This window comes from Nycticebus coucang, chromosome 1 (genome assembly GCF_027406575.1).
Source record: "Nycticebus coucang isolate mNycCou1 chromosome 1, mNycCou1.pri, whole genome shotgun sequence".
NCBI classification, from domain to species: Eukaryota; Metazoa; Chordata; class Mammalia; order Primates; family Lorisidae; genus Nycticebus; species Nycticebus coucang.
Window position 1 is genome coordinate 3,289,405 of NC_069780.1, and position 23,321 is coordinate 3,312,725.

The following is a 23,321-nucleotide window of genomic DNA, read 5'->3' on the forward strand; positions in this document are numbered from 1 at the left end:
CAAGACGGGTTTTTATATGAATTACACTGTAATATAATAAGTGTATTCAATTGTTACCTCCACCACAGGGCTTGGAACACTGAGACCAGCTCTTCAAAGCCCACTCAAAAGTGTCTAGCTCCTCCTGGATGACGTTGTTGCTGTTGATCGTGGGCGCCGAGTCCTCGTGAATGATGTACTTGTAGGTCAGGCTAGAGCGGGTATCATTCTCCTGAGGTATAATCTAACAAATACAGGAAATCTACATGTAAGTCACTGCAGAGTTTTAAATTTTGAGTGTAAAATTGCAAGTATTTCAGAATATTGCTCTTATTAAAAAAGAAAAACTTCCAAGTATTTTCTAAAATTATAACTTTTTATTTCTATCAACTAAAGAGCAAATGTTCTCTGTTTCAGAAAAAGATACAAATATATATAAACCTTTGAACATATGGGAAGTACATACAGTGTGGAGTGTGAGTTTGGATTATCAAAATTACAACTTTGTAACAGTCACTAGAGGCTTCTTAACTATAACATCTCCTTAGTGCATTTTAAAATTATTCTTTATGAACTATTTTGTTCTGATGATAAAGACAGTAACATTCCCTCCCCAAAGCATACACATTATGGAAAAATATAAAGAAAATGAAAATCATCCATAATTCTACTTAACTATAGAAAACTAAAGTCATTATTATTATTAATAATAATATGATAATCATGATGTGATCATTAATAGTACTGTTATTATTATTTTGGGATAGTCTCTCAAGATATTTGACTGTGTGTTTGCATTTGTGTGTGTGTGTTTATATGTGTGGGTAGAGACATCATTTTCGGGCCTTGCTAGTCAAACACCTGATGTGTCAGGCACATTTCCCTAGACACTAAATATTCTCTGAATATGTGTTTTCATTACTCAATTTATTTTTAGAAAGGGAGGAGGGCAGAAGGAGAAACGGGGAGTGAGGGAGTAAAGTCATGCTTCAAATTATAAACGTCAGCCCCGTCTTTGCTCCTGAAGGTGTTATGTATAATTTAACTACTCGCTCACTAATAAATATTTGCAGTGATTAGAATTTGTCCACACCTTTGTGGGGATTTCCAGTTCTCCTTAAAAGGCTAAGGGGAAAAATACTTTTTATAGTTCTTATACTAGACTGTTGAATGGCCTTCCAGAATATTTAGAACAATGGTTTCTTTAAAAATGAGAATATGAGAATGTTCATTCAACACTATGTGTAACATAATTTTCACCTTGATTAATTGGATGGGAAAAAGATCATTAGTTGTTATTCATTTGATAACTAGTAAAGTTTAAATTTCCAAGGTTTATGATTCACTTTATCTTTTCTGCTGCACTTTGCATGATCATCAGTTCTGTTTTTACTGGTACTGTACATATATTTTTTCTTTTCTAAATAATAAAGTATTAATCCTTTCTTGTGATAAGAATTGTGCAAATATTCTCTCAGTTTGTTCCTTACCTTTTACTTTGTTTAGGGCAAAGCAGTCCTTTACAATATACATATTTTAATTGATTTTAATGTAGCTTTTGCTACATTAAAATATACAAAGGAGAAAATGTACCATTCATTGGTATTTTAATTGAACTTTCAGAAACAGATTTTGTTTGGGAAATGAAGTGACACTAAACCTCCAGGGGTGAAGGGTCTGGTTATCTGGGTTCAGTTCTCCTCTTTCTCATCTAGTTGGGTGTCTGCTCCTTTCAGCCCCAGATGGCCCGGCCAGCATACTGCAGGGCTGCAAACCTAAGCTCTCAGTCCTTAGAGAGGAAAACCAAGGTCATGTTGAAAGGGCACTGCTTGTTCACACCTCCCCTCCTGCTACAAATCCCCTCCTTGTACCTCCAGCCAGGATACCCCCGCAGTCCCGCTGTGTTCAGTGGCAGACCTGGGGGCAGTCGTGAGTGTGGTCAGACATCAGGGCTACGTTTCTACAAGAGGATGCAGTATACTTGTGTGAGAGTGAAATGGGGTTTCTGACCTCCAATCGTTCAAACAAATAATGTGAATTAAAGTGCAGTATATATTTTTAGTATGTATTAGTATATATTAAATTTAGTATATATTTTCACATAAAACTATCTTATGGAACAACATGAGAGTCCAGAAGTAGAGCCACATAAATTTGGACATTAATTTTTGACACAAATGAAGAGGCAATTTAGTAGAGAAAGGACAAGTCCCTTCAACAGATAGTGCTGGAACAAGTGGACATCGTAGTGCTTTGAAACACATGTCCAAGATCAGGTTAAAGAATGCTGACATCGGTCCTGGCCACACTATCTCACTTCCTCTGTCACTTGAGCCCAGCTGGCTCTAGCAGAAGTCACTGCCATGCTGAGAGGTCACCTATGCAGCCCGTGCCAAGGAACCACACGGAAGATGGCCCGGGACAGCTGTATGACTCAGCTTGGGAGAGGGATAGAGTTGCCCCCAGTCAAGCCTTGAGGTGACTGTAGCCACAGGTGAAAGCAACCTCAGGAGATGCCCTGAGCCAGAGTGAGTCAGCTGAGCCGCCTCAAATACATGATCACAGACTCCAGGACATCAGTGCTGCCCGTAGTCAGCACTAAATCTGGGAGCCATTTTTTCTGCAGCAACAGTGACTAATATTGACACATGCAAAGTAAGAAACTAACATTTCATACAAAATTAACTCAAAATGGTTCATAACCCTCAATGTAAAATATAAAACTACACAACTTCTGCCAAATAAAGAAAAAGTAGAAGAAAATGTTTTGATATTGGATTAAGTAAAACATTCTTTTGTAACAGCAAAAAATCAATCTAGAAGAGAAAAACTAATAAACTGGATTTAAGCAAAGTTAAATTATATTGTTCCACAAAAGAAACTACTAAGAGAAGGAAAGACAAGCTATGGACTGGAAGATACTTGCAAATCGCATATTTCACAGATGTCTCACTTCTAGCATAGGAAGAACTCTCAAAACTCAACAAAAAGAGAAAAAAAAACCTTACTTTGACAACAGCAAAAAATTTTAACAGACACTTCAAAAGAGAAAGAAATTCAAAGAAAAAAAGAGTTAAATTGCGTGGGAAGATTTGATTTTAGATTCGTATAATTTGCACAGGACATCCGATGAATATAAATGGTGAATACAAACAGAATCGAGTAACAACTCAATCCAGTGTGTGTCTCCTGATTCCATTCAGGAAGAGTAAGGGACTCGACTTCCTGATATCAAAAATGATCAAACTGGATGGAATAAATGTGGGAACTTTTGTTTTTGGCAAAGGATAACATGGAAAAGGGCAATGATCCCTGTGAGAATAGAAACCAGCCAGGTCTGACTTCCTGACAGCAGCCAGGTTCTGGATCCCAGCACAGGGAGAAGCTCGAGCCACACCCAGCAGTCCCAGAGCTGAGGTAGAGACCAGAGTCTGGGACTGGCAGGGCAGGGTGCTCACGAAAGGTGGACTACAAGTCTGCAAAGTTGACTCAGGGTCTGTGCACACCTGGGCCAAGACATCATGGGGCCCGCAGGGAGAGGCTGCTGGGGTCTGGGGGTGACAGAGATGCTGGGGTTCAGGCAGGGCTCAGAGTGGAAGTTCTTCTGCAGCCCGAGGGCAGAGGCCTCACCAACACCTCAGGTATTCTGTTACAGCACCAGCAAGGCCTTGTCGTAAGAATAAAGACAACACTGAAAGAGACCAGTTGTACTGAAGAATAAAATCAGACCTCAAAGGACCAGGAGCCTTTGACAACGACTTAGCTGCCTGCCAGAGCAAAACCCAACATCTCACAGTCTATCATCGGTAATGCCTATTGTACAAGAAAAAATTGTCAGAGCAGGAAAATGTGACCCATAATCAAAAAGAAAAGAAAAATCAGGCACTGGAAACAGATGACATAAAGACCCAAAATTGTAAGTCAGGAAAAATCACTGCACATACTCAGAAACGCAGCAGAGAAATGGATATTACAAAAAATAAAAAATGAACAAAGTAGAAATTCTAGGAAAGACAAGTACCCCATCTGACATGAAAAATCTAGTGGACAGGCTCAAATTGACAGGGTAGGATTGGAGATCAAATAAGAGAACAGCCACTGAATTTAAACAGAGCTCAATAGAAATCGAATCTGAAAAACTTACTTTGAAAAAAGTTTATAAAAAGATGAACAGAGCCTGAGACTTGTGGAGCAACTTCAGCTGGTTTAACATACATATAAACTAGTCCCAGGAGTAAGGGAGAGAGAGAGAGAGGAAAAACAATGGACTTGGAGAGATAATGGAAAATTTACCTAAATTTGGTGAAAAACATCAACGTCCAGAGCAACGTTCTCAGTGATCCCCAAACACTTGCACAGACAGCACCACAAGCTGAGGGTGCCACAGTCAGACTAAGCAAGACGGAGAGATAAAAAGGAAACCTTTGAACGTGCCGGAGACAACCCACACCTGCACGCAAAGCAGCGACACAGTGAGGCCTCTCCTCAGGAGGGCTGGGTTCTAGACGACACAGAGCAAGTACCAGGCGGCTCCTATACCTGGTCCATTAGGCCTTTCTTCACAGCAGATGAGACCGAGGGCAGAGGCCTCGGTCATGGATCCCTAAAGCAAATTTTTACACTTCCAGTTGTTTTCAACATAGCCCAAACCGGAAGAGTGTTAGCCACATAGAGCCGGCCTGCTCTGCACACTGCATCCCATCTCTGCTAAGTATACAGCGTGGACATAAGGCTCGTGTGAGATTTAAAATGGTTGAAACTTTAAATCAACACATGCAAAGGCCTTGTGGCTCTCAGGGTCCAGCTGTGGCCGTCTTGGAGCTCTGTGGTCCCCAGATGCCCCGTGGGGCTGCTGAAGGTATCATCACGCATACATGTGCAGGGCCTCTCCACTTCTCCCTCTCTGCAGAGGCCCCTGGCCCTCCTCACCTCTGGGGAGTGGCCCCACTTGTAAACCCGTTAAGGCCTCACCCAAACTTTAGCTTGTGGGTGCTGCCGCCACCTGGGTTTACAGCTGACACTTCGCTCAGCGCCCAAATCCACCGAACCCCCTGCAAGATCGTAACATTTTTAAAGTGCTGAAAGATAAAGATAACAGCAATCCTAAATTCTATATCTAGTAAAGACATCCTTCAAAAATGAAGGGGGGTTAAAAAGACTTTCAGATATTCAAAAGCCGAAAGACTTATTTGCTAAGTACACCCACACCACAAGAAATGCTGAAGGGAGCTCTTCATGCTGGAGGTGGACGATCCGAGATGGAACGTTAGATCTACAAGCAGAACGCAGAGCACCAGAAATGGCAGATATGTGGGTAAATATGAAAGGGGACCTTTTATTTTGTTGTCTTTCAAGGATAGTTAGCACTGAAGTGAAAAATCATATACTGTATCATTCAGTTTTTGGTGCATATACAGTAAACATATGAAGATGTTATACAAAGGTCAGACGGGAGATAAACAGAGTTCCAAAAACAGACAAATATTCAACATTCAAGGTGAAAGTGTTTCCATAGAAATTGACTACACAATTATAAACCCAGCCAACTCCATAGTGAGCCGGTGACGCCACATACCAAAACAATCACAGGGTCGTGTAAGGGTCCGTCAGTGTGCAGAGTTTCAATGTCGTCTTCGATGTTGTAATCCCACTCCACACCGAGGTCTATGAAGGTCCGCGACTTGGCCTCCTCCCCTTTACCATTTAAAATATAGTGGCCTGTAGCCTGGTTCTTGATAGCTGAAGAGAGGAAATGAGTAGTTGGCATGCATCTTATTTTATCGATGACAGTGACAGACTCCTAGCAGGCCCACCCCTTTCCATAAATCAGTGGCCATGGTTTTTTTGTTAGTATCCAGCCATCCAAAATGGGTGTTAGTTCTGATGTTGTTCCCCTGTTGTTCATTAGGCATTCGAAACCCTTAAGAAGCATCCCTAACTAGTCGAAAACAATGGCAAGGTGGTTAAATAGGCAAAGATAATGTTTGCAAATATTCTCATTTGAAAACATTGCCAAAGAGCTTAATGATTTCTAATGCCTTCATCCTATAATTTCTTCAGAAAGCTGGGAACATTTTGAAATTAATGATACTTCTCCAATAATTAATGTGGAAGATCCATGCTATGACAGGATTAGCACTATGGGTTCTTTACTGTGTATTTCAGGCCAATAATTTAGTTCTTGTGATTGTAAAATTCTAAATCTGTATCACCTACTTACATAGTTAGAAAAATCTACTTAATGTGGATAGAATTATTAATGTATGCTAGAGCTAGTATGTATTATGAAATAAAATAAAAAACAAATAAAATATCTGGGGCGGCGCCTGTGGCTCAACGGAGTAGGGCGCTGGCCCCACATGCTGGAGATGGTAGGTTCAAACCCACCCTGGCCCAAAACTGCAAAATAAATAAATAAATAAAATATCTCATTAGTGGGGATTTTAAATTTTGGAGATGCTTATCAGAATATAACAGTAAGTTTGAAAACAAAATTTTATTAGTTACTGCTATTGAAAACATGAGTAATTCTAATTAAATACATTTATTTCTCTTGCGCTTTTAAACTAGTGTAGTTTTTCCAAGCATAGTAATCTGAATTCTAGAATACAAAGTAAGAAATTTTAAATACTAGAAAGAGAACTATGGCTGATAACTAGACTGTTATGACATCTAGCACTGAATTTAAATATTAGAACAATTCTGTGAAACACTATAAAACAATTCATCTTTTTAAAGTCACATATAAAATTTGTCACAAATTTTTATGGGGTTGATAGATGATAGTTTCAGATATCTTAGATTTCTGTTTTCATAAGCAAAGAAATACGTAGAAATCTGGTTTATACATATTTTAAATAATAAACCCCTTTAAAGTGACATTTCTGTATGTCAGTATTTCTCATAAAAGAGAAAAAACTTCTTCTGGAAATTATAATCAGTCATACACACAAATCTGCACATGCCAGTCAAAAACCAACCTGGCAGGTGTCAGATATCAGAGCCATTTATTCTTCAGCTAGAAAAATTCACCTGAGGATGCTTTTCCGTCAACGTGCTAAAAAATGCATTAAAACTAAGGGGCTGCATATAGTGCCATCAATTAAAACGCCAGCCCTCACTTGCCAACAGAAATACAATGCATTTTTCTATTACTCCTTAATTTAGTGCATGTTATTAGCATGTTTCTTTTTGTTATCCTCCCAAACAGAGCAAAACATGCATCACAAATACAAACTTCTCAAATAATTTTTTTCCCTCATGCAATTATGAATGAACTCATTCCTACCAAAAATTTAAAACTCTTCTTTGGGACATTTCTCATTAAAAAAAAAAAAAAAAAAACAATAGGTTTGAAATGAGCAACTAAAGCCCCGTAACATTCAATTAATTTCTATGTACATGTGATTCTCACGTACGTGTACACACATGCACACCAGCCCCATGGGTCTGTTTCTTTGACATTTCAGTGTTTCAGGCATCGGAAAGCAAAGCCAGCTGACAGCAACACTTACCAAGAACATGAGGGGAAGCCTCGTCTTCTTGGATCAACACATGTCTAGCCCCCGGGGGTATATCAAACATCTTAAGGTACCCTTTGCATGTGTGGTAAACATTGTAGGAGCAAAGAAGAAAACAAAAGCAACAACCGTGTTAGCAGAGCTCCGAGTCCCCGCCGCTGCTGCAGGCAGAAGAGGGCACCCGTGACTGAAAAGGGCAGTTTCCGGAATTAGCTTCCAAGCATTATGCACCTTTTGTGACATCTGGCATGACATTAGAGAAAACTTTTCTTTATTGAAGAGGGGGAAAATGTTAATCCTGTTACCAATTTAGTAGTCATTTATCTTGCATTGACTCATAAATTGTATCAACAATTTAGGCAAATACCATCCTTTCCTGTGTCTCCGTGTGATTCTAGCTTTCTAAATAACTCTTATGAAGTGGGGCCAATTTTCAGAGTTCACCGGGTGGTGAACATGTTATTTTAAAAGCCTAAGTGGCAAGTATGATAGCTAAATTTCTAATTATTGATATTTTTATTGATATATTTTCATGTTTAAAAGTCTAATCTAAAGAAATTATAAAAGAAAAATCAGTGGTTACCTTTCATTTTCCTCGTGATCAGAATTAATTTTTAAATGTCTAGACGAGTGTCATGATGGGACTATTTTAAAATGCATATTACAGATGTGACCAGACCATTTGATTGTGAGATGTGTGCATTGCCTTACCTGCACACTGACCTCACTCTTCCAAGCCAGAAATAATAAAATCAATACGCTTAATTGCTTGTGTAATGTATTAGTATTAGTAATTACTATACTAATACAGTAATACTGATAGTAATATTATTAATATTACTATTAATATTTCTATACTATACTATTATATTACTATAATATTATTACTATCAGTATTACATATTATACTATTACTATCAATGTCACACATCACAAATCTTCATAATATAATCACATGCCCTAAAAATTACCTCACAATTATTCAGAATTAAGATTATAACTCTAAATTAACAATGGTCAGATCCAAACGCCTTTATCTCATGACCATCAAAACAAAATGAATATAGAAATATTATGCAGTGTACACCTTCAGCATATTATGAAACCACTGATTCACATTCCAGATATGATATTGACGGGAATTCAGTTATCAATACATAATTATTGTTGGAATCAGAAAAAGCATGCTGTTTGTCACTTCTATATGTACAATTAATATGTGTCTATGTGCAGATTTATCCAACCTTTTCACAGTATTTGTTAGAGTTCTAAGGAAAGGGAATGGTTATTTTGGGATTGGGTTTTTAGCCTGTCAGCCCAGTCCTGTGTGCCTGAGGATGTGATGGCTGGAAGTGTCATGCGCGGACACCAAGTACAGCAAAACAGCCTGATGTCAGTTACGGATGCCCATCTTTCTGCAGTCGGCTACAACTTACCCAGTACATTTTTAGCTTCTCTTGTTTCAGCAAGAGAAACATTACGAGCTCCTTTGGGTAAAGTGAAAGCGCCTCTGGTCTTCCCTTAAATAGAATGTCTTTAATTAGTAGAAGTTTCATGTTTACCAAAGTCTGGCTGTTTCATTGACTATGCTTTAGGCCACATGAACTTGATTACGGAAGGTATAAAAAATGATTGGTAATTTTATATATTGAAGTAAAATGAATTTATAATAGTTAACTAATCCCAATAAACTGTTAACAGTCAGTGAAAGAAAGACTGAGCATGAACGCAAAACAATGTAGGGATCTGAAGTTGATACTTGCAGAGTTCACTTTCCAGCAACTTGAGTTCTTTATGGCACCTCTTGCTTAAATGTTCCCCTGTGGGAAAAGGTTAATTAGTCTATTGAACGACTATGATAACAACATTAGTGCAAAGAAATGGGTGTGAGATTGTCTCTGAGCAGTCTGAATCTGTATGACCTTTGAAAATCTTCCCGTTACTCTGACTTTGATTTGCAGTCTTAGAATAATGCTGGAGGCATCTGAAAACAGTATCACTACCTTATACCACATATGATATGGACAAATGATCACGTGAAAACCTTTTTTTTTTATATTATTTCGCTCTGGAAATAAAACAAAATGAATCATTTTATACCTCAAAGAATCATCTATAACCCCAACAAAGAAAAGACAGAACATTAATTCACAGCAAGATGGAGAAAATTACATTTGATTCCACCAAAACCATAGTATATTTATGTAATTATAATCCCAATTCATCCAGAAAGCAAAAAGAAATTTTTGCTTTATAGAAATTTACAAAGTATAAAACATGATAATTTATCAAACAAGAATGACAAAGACACGGGTAACGAGAGCAGGGAAAGCCCACGAGAGACAGGTGAGCGAGTGTCCCTCAGCTTCGCTCTCGTGGCTGTGTCTGACAGCGGAGCTGGTCTGTGTGCCCTCGGCCTGTGCTCCGTGCTGGGCGTCCAGCCAGAGCCACAGGACCCAGAGAAGGCATCTGGTGAAGACTAAGTTTTTCTTATTTTTTAGTCAATAAAAGGAAAAATTACCACTGTTGACAGTGTACTTAACCAAATTCCTTCCCTTGTTTCTGTTTTTTTCTTTTGTTTTCCGTCATTCCGTGAGATTCACTGACATTTGTCCACTGAGTCCTTGCTGCCTAACTTAATGATCTCCATTAAAAACACAAATTATTCAGTAAGAAACATCCAAACATTTGATAAAAATTCAGATGAATATCAAGAAACTACTGAAAGTTTTTCCTGTTCTTTGTTATAGGAGGATAGCTTTTTTCAGTGTAGGTCACAGGCACAGAAGTTCACATTCACGAGCATTTGTTTCTCACGTCAGTTTTCAGTTGTACCTCAATTTTGTTTAAAAATAAATTTGTAAAAATCATGGGAAATATAGATTATAGATTCACAGATTTATAAACAGGATAAAAAAATTGTTTGCTTTCAAAATAAGAGTAGTGAAACTAATATAATATATAAAAAGTCATATCTAAGGTTTTGTGATTTTTTTAAATTCCTGGTCAACCATTTACATGCAAGGAGAGTTCAAAATAAACATGGATTCTAGTAATTAGATCTGCAATTGATTAAAAATACAAAATGAAATACAACTACTACAGCTAACCACTATCATTTATATTGACTTTATTTGTTCCTTATCTAAATCTAGTGGATAATTTTTTCATCACAGATGCTAGGGAGTATGAATTCAGTCGGAGGTTTAAAAGGTAATCTGAATTAAAATAAATAAGCAGCTAATTTGTGGTTACGTTTATAAAGAAAATGCTACACTTCCAAAAGAAGTCTCAAAAGTATAAATTATAGAGAAGAAAACTAAATTCATGAAAGGCCTCATCTTACCGAGCTTCCTGGGAGTTCTAGTAAATGTCCCCTTCACCGTTCGACAGTGGGAATTATCTCCTCCACAGACTCCACATTTATCCTCAACCTTGTTAGAACCAATTTCTTTATCACAGCCCACTTTCTAGGGAGAGAAGATGTTAAATGTGGCTAATTTCAGTATGCCAAGATCAGCTTTCCAGAGAACGATGGACCATTTGTTTAATCACAGTGCACAGTCAGCCAGTTTGTACCAAACTTTCACTGTAGTCATGCTTTTTAACACCTCTGTCTTTTAAAAAACTAGTATAAAATCAAATGACTTGCACTGTAGGTAATAAAGGATAAATGTTCCCCATTTTTTTTTTTTTTGCAGTTTTTGGCCAGGGCTGGATTTGAACCCACCACCTCTGGCATATGGGGCTGGTGTCCTACTCCTTTGAGCCACCAGCACCACCCCGTGTCCCCCACGTTTAATGAAGTCCTTACTCCATCATAAATGTCTTAATCATCATCAAACATGTACTGAACACAGACGTAGCTGAGGCTGGGGAGACAGAGAAACTATACAATGGTGCTTTTCCCTTTTTGCTTTTCTAAAGAATAATAATATGGTGAGTCATGCATTAGTGTGATCTTTAAAGCTGTTTAGATTTTAGATGGAACTTTGATGAAGTGGTGGAGACTTCTGCAGCGCTCTGGAGGAACACAGAGAGAATGGAGAAGCATTCCAGGAAGGCACAGAGGCTAAAACAGAGCCACAGAGGTTGCATATTCACAGAAAATGGGTACAGAGATCAATGTTTAAACCCATGTTGAACGAGGGGAAGGTTAGTTAGCGTTGAGAGATAGGGAAGAACAGTGAAGTTTCTGCCCAATGCAGGCTGCCAGGATGAGTTTACGTTTTCACATTAATTTAACAGGGAACTAATGAAGGATTTCTGGACTAGGGCAGGTCCTCCTGTAAAGGACAAGGATTTAGGAGACACCACTGCACTCCAAGATTAGAACGAAGGTGGGCAGGGAAATTAACAACAACACAGATTTAATGGACTAGAAATTCTGAGTGGTGGAGGATGAACAAGACACATACTCAATCTGCTGTCGAGGAAGTTTCAGTCTGACTCTGAGGCATCTGAGCTCCTGAGACCATTAATATAACGCTTTAGTGTTATTGAAGTGAGGAGTAAATAGCCCTTAGGAGCAGTGTTTCAGTTAAAAAAGATAGAGGAAATTGACCTGCATTTATAAGGTAAAATGAAGCGAAGACACTGATTTTGCTTCTCCGCTCGCTACTTTGATTCTGCTGTAGAGCTGAGAGGTTAAACTGAGGATAAATGGGAAGGTGAGAAGAAAGAGTCATGTTAAGATACACCCTGCATCGAAGTTTTTAAAACAGGCCTTTTATTTTAATGGTAGTTGGCCACAAGGAAAATACTCCATGCAAAAGCATTGTTCCCAATTTGTGCTCCCAATCTAGAGGAAGCAGGGTTACTTAGAATAAACTGGAAATTAGGAAAACTATTCAAACTTTCATTCTGCCAAGGGCCAAAGTTAGAATTTAGTAAGCATAATTTCTCCCAAATTTACTTTAGTTACTTAATTATTCATAGATTCTCACTAAAATGCGATTGCACAAATAAGAAACCATTTCAACAGATTTTAAACGTGCAGAAACACATGATGGCGGAGGTGCACGGGACGGGGGAAGCCGCCGCACTCACCACGCACTCCCCTCGCACGCAGATGCTGTACGGGTCTTTGTAGGAGCAGCGGGTCCCGTCCTGCGCCAGCTGCTTCATGTACGCCACGTCTCCTGTCTCCTTGGACTGACAGTAAAGATGGCATCTTTTCTTGGCTGCATGAGATGGAGGATAAAATTAACTGTTTACCTAAAATGGAGTGTTTGAACAGCACAGTTTATTTTTAGATACAAAGTTTCAATGTCCTTTTCTGAAAACAAAAGGAATACTCTAAAAATAAACAGAACAAGGAGCGGGGGAAGAGGACGCACACTCAGATGTGTTTAGCAAGGGCGACCATGTGACACTTGTGAACGGGTAGTAGTAACAGGTGAGCTGGGACAAGAGGTACCAACTGTGACTGCTGGCAAACCGGGCATGTGACAGCCCCAGATCTCACTGCAGCTGTTTAATATGCCTGGATTCTAAGCCAGCTTAGTTTCAGCACTGCCAGAGCAGGGAAGGCTGTCTCCTTGGTCTCCTTCAGTCACCTAGCAAAGTTTTTCCTTTTTAGAGGATGCAACTCATTTCACCAAAGCAGATAAAAATAATGCATTTCTTCTGAATGCATTGCAACTTTGAATTCCTACAGGAATCTACTTTTTCTTTAAAACAGGTTTAAACTGAACCCATTAGGAATTATATCACATGATAAATGTCACTGTTTTCTCTTTTATTCATCTAAATAGGAAATATGCCAAGAAGTTGCCACTTGAACATATTTACCAAAAATTCAGAAGTAAAACATTAAAAGAAAATTTTAAGTGTATTCCTTAAAAACTAGCTTATAATATAAAAGTAAAGGGTTACAAAGTATCTTTTGTTATTAAATAATGGTCTTTTTCTTGGCCCTGACTCAAACGTCAAAGAATTCTATTTTTCTCTAGTTCAGAAAGGAATGGCCACCATATTGCAGAAGTGTTTCCTTAGGATTTCAGCTGGACCAGGAAATCCAGCACCTCTCCCCGGTGAGACCTTCCCACTGGTCTTTTCACTGGTGACAGGGACATGCTATTTGCCAGGAACTGTTGCACAATTCTTCTCTCTCCAGGGAAAGGAGTACTGCGCCTTATTCTTGGAAGCCCCGGAGGACCTACCCCTGAAACACTAGGTTTCCTAAGTTACCCTGTAGGGATCAAGAGTCCACAGCCCAGGGTCAGCCCCAAGTGCCGTCCACACAGCAGGGAGAGGGGCCACTCACAGTCGGCGTGCTCGTAGGGCATCCAGTGGTGTCTGCTGTTCTGGTATTCAAAGTGCGAGTTTCTCTGCTGGCACTGCTGTGCTCGGAAGTCCTCGAAGTGCTTTTGGCATTCTTCCGTATTGCAGAGCTGGTACTCAAAGTTGACACCAGGACAATCTTGACCACCGTTGATGGGCCTAAAGAAAAGAAAACACTGAAAAGGCCTTTCGGCTCTGAGCCAGCAGTCCAGGCTCCCAGACACAGTGCTTGAGGCAGACAGCCAGGGCCCCTGCACGGAGAGGGAGGGAACCGCCGCACAACCCCTGATCTCAGTCCCGGCCCGAAGTGCCCTTGGCCCCTGCTGGAGGGAAGTTACAGGATAAAGCTCAACTAAAGGAAGCTTTCAAACAGTATATCCTAAATGCATGACAGAGTATATAAAGAAATAAAAAGGATGCTATGTGGACTGAAGATTAGGTTTTTCTCCGATGTATCCAATGTGTTGATGCAACTTGAAGGAACTTAGACCACAGCTCTACGCCTTGGTTTCCTGAGAGGTAAAAAGCAAATGATAACACTGCCGCCTTCCTCAGGAAACTGTGAGGACTGAGTGCGTTCACAGGCTCAAAGCCCTCGGGAGGACACAGGCTCCCTGTGACCCAGAGCTGCTATCGCTATTACACTCTTTACTGTTTTTCCCACTTCTACCCATACAACCGTCATCTTTTCCAGGGGGAAGTTCTATGGTGTGCTGCACCTGTGAGTCCTTATGAAAGACATGTGCAGCACCGCCCTGCTGACGCACAGAGACGTGCACAGAGCCGTCCTGCTGGAGCACAAAGACGTGCACAGCGCTGCTCTGCTTTAGCACAAAGACGTGCATAGAGCCGACCTGCTTTAGCACAGAGACGTGCGCTGCGCCGCCCTGCTGGAGCACTGAGGCGTGGGCGGCGCCGCCCTGCTGGAGCACAGAGACGTGGGCGGCGCCGTCCTGCTGGAGCACAGAGACGTGCGCAGCGCCGCCCCGCTACAGCACAGAGACGAGACGTACGCAGCGCCGCCCCGCTACAGCACAGAGACGAGACGTACGCAGCGCTGCTCTGCTTTAGCACAGAGACGTGCGCAGCGCTGCCCTGCTGGAGCACAGAGCATAGGCTGCTCAGGGGTTAAACCCCGGACAAAGAAGACTGCCTTGAGTTTAGGATTTCAGGGGATTTTCCTCATAAACTAAAGTTTGCTAAGTACAACATTGGGAATTGATAAATTTATTCTGAGTGAATGAAAGCTCCCCAGCCTTTCGTCCCAGTCTTTCTGTCGGGCCACACCCCCCACCAGGAAAGGCGTCCTCCCCTCCTCCCAGCCAGTGAGTCTGTCTGCCGGCCCTGCCCCCTCCCTTGCTGGCCTCGCTACCCCCACCCCGACACCCCAAGCTTCCCAGCCTCTTGGAGTGGATCTTACAGGGTAGCACCCAGACACCAAGTGTGCAGCCATCTACTTCCCCTACTAGGCTCCTTAATATTCCTAAACACTAATTTCTCCAAAACTCTAATCTTCATTCCTGTTTCTCATCTTCATCACTGACCGCTCTTCACAAAATTAATAAATGGAGATTTATCCAAAAGAGACACTGGCTTGTGAACTGTTACTCGTTTCTTTCCCTGCTCTGCATTTCACGTGCACTTCGTGGAACAGAGCAGTAATGATGTGACAGTGAAGTATTTTTTCTGATATACCCCCAAATAACAAGAACGGCAGGGATCGTACTCACATGGGATTATTGCACTGGCGTGTTCTGAAGCGAACACCGGTTCCACAAGTCCGGGAGCAAGAGCCAAACTTGGTCCAGGACCCCCAGCTGCCATCCTGCCTCTGCTGACTGGCGCTCTTCCACATGCAGTGGCCTTTGTAACACCACTGAGGAAATGGGAAAAGGCAATTATGAAAATTCTGCAACACCACAGCTGCACCTGTCACACAAGAGGAACTTCACTGCCTCTTTCTTTAGGTGTCCAGGTGAAGATGCATTTAAAATTATCTAAAAGCAATTTAAGATGCCCTTATTGAAAGGGTCATTTAGGTTTGCTATTTTAAGTATAAAATTTAAAATAAAAAACGACATTCACTAAGTTTCTGTGATGCATTCAGCGTGTGTTAGACACATGATCAGAGCGCACGGTAGGTACCGCTCTGCTCATCTCTGCCAGGGCCTGCAGCAGGGCAGGGGTCAGAGGGCAGCGTGCTCCACACTGAGCTGATGACATGAAAAGATGTCTCGATTTAGAGAATAGTTGCCATAACATAGCCAGCTTTCAAAGCACTGTCACTTACTTTTAAAAATTTTCATTCAGAATGTTCTAGAAGACAGAGGTCAGATAGATGATCTTTACCTTGAGGATGAGGGACATGGAGGCTGAAAAGGTCATGAATGGCTGAGTCCCCACAAGGCAGTTAAGTGTGACAGTGAGGAGCTGGCCCCAGGGAGGTGCTGAGCCCACAGCACCTGGCCCACACTGGGTGCCCAAAGATGCTCCTCACTTTTATTTTCAAAATTTGGACTTACTTTTCAATGTAATAAGTAACAAAGTTTTATATTTTAAAACTCAACTTTAAAATTTAATATAACACAAATATACTTAGAGGAGTTGGAGGCTATACCATACTTCTTTTTAAAAGCAAAAATGAATCAACTCACTATGGTTCTTGTTTTTCGTCAGAAGTTTGTGATACTGAATTTTCCCAAAGCAAGAAGCTGGCTCAGCACAGAGCCAGACAGTGCCAACACTTACGGTGATAGGTTTTATTATTATTATGCATATAATTCTCATCACAAGCACAGTTCATACACATTGGAAATTAAGCTTTTAAGGAACTAAAAGCTATGTAAATCTTGCCAGCTTCTGGTTCTGTCTACACTGTCTCCTGTCTACACCAGTCAGGGCTCTTCAGCTTGAGTTCCCAGCACGCCTCTGTTTGGGGATCTTTCCTCACGAGCAGCACAGCTTGGCACTTGGCCGTTCTCTGAGTATTCAGTCCTGAGTACACAATCTGAAAGTTAAAACTCTGGGCATCTTCCGTCCAGAAGCAAGGCCAAATCCTCTGTATAAGTTCACTTGACACTTATTTCTGGACAGCTTTCACAAGGAAGGAGAAGCTCCTACCCCCACCCCCCAGTCCGCCAGCTCCACCAGGGGGCGCTGTGCTCAGTCTGTGCTCAGGGGCCGAGTGTGGTCCCATGGACAGCAGGTGCCAGTGCCTGGGCCTGCAAGTGTTGGGAAAAGGTTTCTGCAGAGTAAGAATTTTAAAAGGGGGATTGTCCCAGATTATTTAGGTGGGCCCTATGTGCTACTACATGGATCCCTATAAAACAGGGGCAGAGACTGACACAAACAGGAAAGGCAAGGCAATGTGACCCCAGAGGCAGAGGCCGGAGTGGCCAAGGCACGTGGGCAGCCCCCAGAACTTGGAGAGGACAGAACAGGCTCCTCTGGGGAGTGTGGCCCTGCCTATATGGGGACTTCAGACTTCCGGCATCTGGGACTGTAAGAGAATAAACTGTTGTTGTTTAAGGCCACCAAGTCTGTGACAATTTGCTTTGGCAGGCACAGGGACGAGCACATTCTTTCAGTGCATTCCCAGAATGAAGTCTCCTGAATGTGGTTTCATAAACACGACAGTACAGCTATCGTCACCATTTTCCAGACCTGTCAAGCCGAGTCTTACATCTTCACAGTGTGAATAGAGACACTCACTTTTCTTTCTTTTTTTCTTTCTTTCTTTATTTTTTATTAAATCATAGCTGTGTACACTCACTTTTCCAGTAGCACATTCAGTCCCATCGAGCGGGGGACCCTTCTTAGTTTTGCAGAAGTAGGGGTTATCAGGATGGCTACACCACAGCTGTTTGCATGGGTCGAAGGTTCGGAACTGCGAGAGAGGATCAAACTCTCAGCAAGTGCTCAGACAGTGCGACATGTACCACCATGTTCCACAGTCTCTGCACGCCGTGTTTCTTGGGTATTTTCATTTCAGGTGAACAGCCAAAGTTGTGGCATGTTAAGAAAAAACAGTTGCATAAGAATTCCAAGTAGAAAATACTTTGATTCTGCTTTTCTAAAGAAACAGTAATAAACATTGATTCATCTAATCCCTATCACTTAATCTGGAAATTGTATTGTTCATGATATTGAGCCCAAGCTTTATAATCTCAGATCTAAAACAGTAACGCAAGTAATTAGGAGCTCACCGTATATAGTTTAGATGGACCAAATGTTGTATATAAGAGATTTCAAATAACAAATCAATTTCTTCTCAGAACTATGAAATACTTATTTTTCCTGCTCTGACACCACAAAGCTTGGTCCAACATATAAAAGCCCTTCCTTTTGCTAAAAAATGAACTACTAAAGATCAACATGGAAATTCAACAAGACACACCTCTCATCAGAGCAGTATGTGGGAGACAGTGCTTAGTGGAGTCCATTTTAGCATTTACTACGCACCAGTATTGGGCTAAGCACTGTAATTACATTACCAAATTTAATCCTCACACCAATCCTATAAGGTACATACCATTGTTATCCACACTTTATATATGAAGAAACTAACCTGGAGAGATAAAATAAGGTGCCCACGGTTGTACATTTAATAAGCATCAGGTCCAGCACCTGACCCACCCAGTCTGAGAATGGTGCCTGTATTTCTGACTCCCCTGCTGTGCCACACAACTATTGTATGAGCAAATACCAGCACAGCCCCTTCCTACTGTCACACGTGCATGGAATCCTGGCCCCCACATCAAAGCAAAGCAGTATATCCAAGGCTTAAGAGTCATCTCTGAAGGGCACAGAAACCAGGGGAAGAACAGAACATCGAGGTTGGAGCCTGGTAGCCCTAGTTTCACAGCTCAGCTCCCCTGTTTCCCAGCCATGTGACTCAATCAGGTTGCTTAACCTCTGCAAGTGCTTTTCTTGTACAGTGGAAGTACATCAGTTTTCATCCAGTCTGTTGTGAGGATTAAACAGATAGGACATGTAAAGCATCGAGCTTTCGCACATGGCAATGCAATGAACACAAAGTACTTGGTAGACGCTCTCCTGCTGCACCTGTGAGTCTGTGAGCTCACCAAGCAGGGGCTGCACAAAGAGATTTTAAGGGGCAAAGTCTGCATCAACTGTGAGCCACGTACCGCAGTGCACATTTTATAACCAACGCCAAAATCAAAACGGGCAAAGTCGGCATCAGCTGTGAGCCACGTACCGCAGTGCACATTTTATAACCAACGCCAAAATCAAAACGGCATTGCTCGTCCATAGAATAATTGATTCCAGGAAGTTCAGGGAGTTTGGGCCAATCGTGTTCAAAAGGGTCATCAAGGAGACAGTCATAGGAACTGTAGGAAGAAAAATATTACATGTAGCTAAATTTTCATTCTTTATAATCATGTCCTAGTACAAAAGTTAAACTTTAGTTTATGTACTCTAGAATTTCATCAAAATCATAGAACAAGTTCACAAAAGCATACACATTAAGGCTTTGGCTTCGGTTCCATTTAGAAAAAGACCCTTCACCCTCATTTGTGCCAGGAAAGTAAACCACGTATGACCTAAGAATCTAGTAAAACCACGATTATTTGCATCACAATTAACCCCCCACGTTGCCTGGCAGGGCAGTCCTGACACCTACACTACAGTGTGGGGGAGGGTGGTATAATACGCAGGCAGGAATCACATGACCAGGCTCTGCTCATCCTCAACTGAAGTTTGACCATTAGTCAAAGATTCCATAAAGAATTTACTAAAGGTAAATTATATTACAGCTAAAAATTCACTTAAATTCTAGGCTTATTGATTAAAATATTGGAAATATTAAAATGTTATGGAATATTGTACCAAATTCTGAGTCATAAGAAAATGTTTATAATCAACAACCATTTTCATTTCCTAAAGTTTTGTCTTGATCACAATCCTGAGTCAGTTTCACATCTGTAGACTATAAAATAAATGCTCTTGTGACACGGCTGGGGACGCACGCACTGGATGTATCTTTTCAGCTCTTGGCCACTGCATCGGGACCAGTGGTACCGGTGGAAAGCTGCCTGCACCAAGGGGGCCATGACACTGCCCATGGCCGTCTCGTCGCCGCACCTGTTCCCTTGGCCGTCATGCTCCATCCCCAACCTGGAACACAAAGGAGACCTCCCCAGTGAGACTCAGGGGGCTACAGTTTTTGTTTCATTTCTGTTTTGAAAATAAGTGCTGGGAGATATGTGTTCTAAGGCAATGTGGCTTTCCCAGAAAAGTCACAGAAGCAGATATGAGGAGCAACCTGCTAGGAAAGCCTTTCTCCTCCCCTCAGAGCCCAGCAGCGCCTCTGCACACCGGAGTCACTCATCGAGTTTCAGTGGCCTCCGTGCAGTCTCCAGCCACTGACTTGGCAAAAGACAAGAACTCCCCCCTCCCCCCCACCCCCCCCCACCCCCCACTGCTGCAGTGCACTCTGCCCAACACGGACACAATACTGGGAGAAGCAACCGGAAAGAAAAAGTCCTTTTTTTACTTTCTAGCTGTTAACAGTGACTTACACATGGCCAGTTTCGTGGGCTACTACAAAAGCAGATGAAAAGCCATCCTCGTGATTCAGGGTGCAGCTTCTCACAGGGTGACACATGCCCGTGACTGGCGCGTACCCTGCAGAGAATGACAATCACTCTTACTTTCATTGTATGAGAAAACACACTAAGAATCACTCTGGACCTTTGCCTAGGAAGGAAAAAGAAAAGCTTTTCAGGACACAGGCGAGTATTTATTTCCCTGCTAAGAGGGTGCCACGTTCTCTTGGGAAAGTCGCAGGTCATGGTTCTAAAAAGATCCCCTGGGTCTGCCTTTTCTTCCGTCCCAAGAGAAGGACCTGCCTGGGGTTATCATTCTCTCCCACCCACCAGCTATGCCTCGTCTTTCTGCTTTATAAATGGTCCCTCAGATTGTGGTATTGATGAAGGGAGCCAGAAATTCCATCAATGCTGAAGAGGAAGCCATCAATCGGCTTTTTCAGAGCGTGCCGGTGAATGCAGGCCGACTCTGGAAGGAGGCTCTCTGGCCACGGTCATTTCTCATGGTGTCTATTTTCTCACCCCAGACAGTTAGTGGACATTGCGTTGCATCTTACAGCAACCCCTCTGTACCCCAAATGCACAATCATTATTCTTAAGGCAAGGTTAATTGATTACAGTATTCAAGTGGCATTTAATGTGTGGATTTCACAGAAGTCCCTGGAAGCAATAGGAAAAAATATATGCTTGGCTGGTACATGGTGGGAAGTGGTGGTGAAGATGTGGATACTCAGACAGACTGCCTAACTCAGGATTACTTTAGAAAGTCATGCTCTTTTAAGTTTTCTTCTATGTATTAATGATAATACCTTGCATTCCAGCAGGTCCGAAGTCTTGCCTGGTTAAGAAGATTGCATGATCATGGTGTTCAGAGTGGTTGAGATCGGATCTCTGCTGCTGGCAGGCCCAGCGACACACATTCTCCAGGCTCCTGGATGGGTTTCCCCTTTCGATGAGGCTGATGGACTGAGAGGAAACAGAACCTTCTGCACACCATAGTATTTTCCCAAAGACATCCATGAATAACTTTCTCTGATGCTGAAATTTGGGATTAGAGTACTTAATACCTTAGTAACTTTGGGGCTCATTTAGTTCCACGTTGGCTTGGGAATTCTATACACCCATGGGAGGCACCAGGGGGTGACCAATATTGCCATGTAAACTGATACACTTCTAAGAACCTCTGATGCTAGGATTTCCTACTGTGGGGCAACTGCATACGAATCGTTTGAGTAAAATTTTAATAATCTAAATATTCCTTGATTCCGCTTAGATTTGAGTTTCATTGACATAAAAAATTAAAATGTTGGGAAAAATTCTAGCATAAGACCTTTCCCCAGAGATGTGAAAATAAGAGAATTATTTAAAATTTGTGTTTATTTTTAGTCCAGAATTAATTAACATGTGGGAATAAGTTCTTCCATGATCTGGCAAAGACAGTCAAATCTTAGTTCATAGGGAGAAGTCAAATTATATTAACCTTACTCTACAAACAAATAAAAATTCCAATTTTTACATGTCATGGTAATGAAGAGAGGTAGATTCTTACCTTGTAGTTCCAACAGATGAATTTAAATTCCTTGGAATGTTGCTACTATCACATTATGGTCAGGAGTTAAAAGTTCAGAGGGGAAAGGGCCCATCCTTCCAGAACCCAGGAGCCACACTTCCCAGAGTAGTTCTGGTAAAATGAGAAACTGAACTTGGAACCCAAATTATTCCCCACTTGGCTGACGGACTGAGATTTTTGTTGCATTTCTGTAAATGTTATTATCAGTGTTTACATTCTTTATAAAGTTAGCATGGCTTGTGATACGCTGATCACATACTTTTCCAAACAAATAACTTAACAACCGACTGAAGGCTGTTATCTCCAACTGTAGTTAGCGTGTACTGGATGTTGGCACCACACAGGAGGTCGGGGCCATGGGAGGGATAAACTAAAGATCAACGACACCCTATCACTAGAAAATGATAAGGGGATGTTAAGCATGTAATGAAATGCAAACACATGGATTTTTCCCATTTCCTAAATGCACAAATTCATTACTGAAAAATATTTCATAACCAGAAGAATTTATTATGGGAGAGGGACATAATTTTAAACATCAAGAAAATTATCAGCTTAGTCATTTCCTCCTGAAAGGGAGAAAACCTTTTTACCCATTTCACTATTTCCAAGTAGAGGACACATCCTATCACATTTTACAGGTGCTAAAATTAACTACATTCTACGAAATGCCTACTGTATACATTTTCATTCAACTATTTGTTTTTTGCAATAAAGCTCTTTTACATGAAAAATGTTCACCTGTGTGTCACCTTCCTTTAGTGGACAGATATACATGTAAAATACTGTTTTTAATAAATCAAGAGAAGGCAAACGTGTGTCTTTTGTGTGCATTGATTGATATACTCCAATCACCTGGAGAGTGTCTGCCACCAGCAGGCATTTCATGTGAATGTTTGAATGAAAAAATCAATGGCAAACTTGATGACTGTCATGGGCTAAGGAGGTTCTCTTTCTTCAGTATGAGGTCTGTTTCCACCCACACCGTCATGCTTAAAATCAGAATAGCGACCTACATCTCCATGGAACAGAAGTAAACAAGCGAGTAACAGCAGCACAGAAAGCATTCACGATCTGCTCAAATTTGGAGTCTCTACCCACTGTGGAAGTATCTCTCAGAGCCAGCGGGGTCTGTCTACGCCATGTGCTGCTGTAGCTTTAGTGGTTTCGTCTTCTGTTTGTTGAGCCAGTTTCCAGTATTTACAACTCACATATTTTAAGACATTTTACCTTTGCATAACCCAGCATTATCATGCGCACCAGGACCACGTTTATATGCACTCCAAGGGACTCGTCGTGGTAAATCTCATTCACCTAAGGAACAGAAGAGATGGTTGCTAGAGGAGGCCACCGCAGAGGCTTCCCGAGAGGCACAGCACTGAAAGGTTAGCCAGGGAA

At 41.4% G+C, this 23,321-nt stretch overlaps 1 protein-coding gene across 1 annotated transcript in view; it reads right to left on the reverse strand.

Annotated features, from left to right (window-relative positions):
- ADAMTS3 (ADAM metallopeptidase with thrombospondin type 1 motif 3) overlaps positions 1–23,321 on the reverse strand; it is a 302,681-nt gene that overhangs the window by 17,647 nt on the left and 261,713 nt on the right. The window contains exons 8-20 of the mRNA XM_053571068.1: positions 23,154–23,237; positions 21,163–21,319; positions 20,327–20,432; positions 19,779–19,922; positions 19,003–19,135; positions 17,557–17,670; positions 15,515–15,660; positions 13,768–13,943; positions 12,549–12,682; positions 10,846–10,969; positions 7,494–7,574; positions 5,555–5,718; positions 58–223 (exon numbers count right to left, since the gene is read on the reverse strand). Coding sequence (XP_053427043.1) covers positions 58–223; positions 5,555–5,718; positions 7,494–7,574; positions 10,846–10,969; positions 12,549–12,682; positions 13,768–13,943; positions 15,515–15,660; positions 17,557–17,670; positions 19,003–19,135; positions 19,779–19,922; positions 20,327–20,432; positions 21,163–21,319; positions 23,154–23,237 — 1,729 coding nt within the window. The remainder of the gene's footprint in view (positions 1–57; positions 224–5,554; positions 5,719–7,493; positions 7,575–10,845; positions 10,970–12,548; positions 12,683–13,767; positions 13,944–15,514; positions 15,661–17,556; positions 17,671–19,002; positions 19,136–19,778; positions 19,923–20,326; positions 20,433–21,162; positions 21,320–23,153; positions 23,238–23,321) is intronic.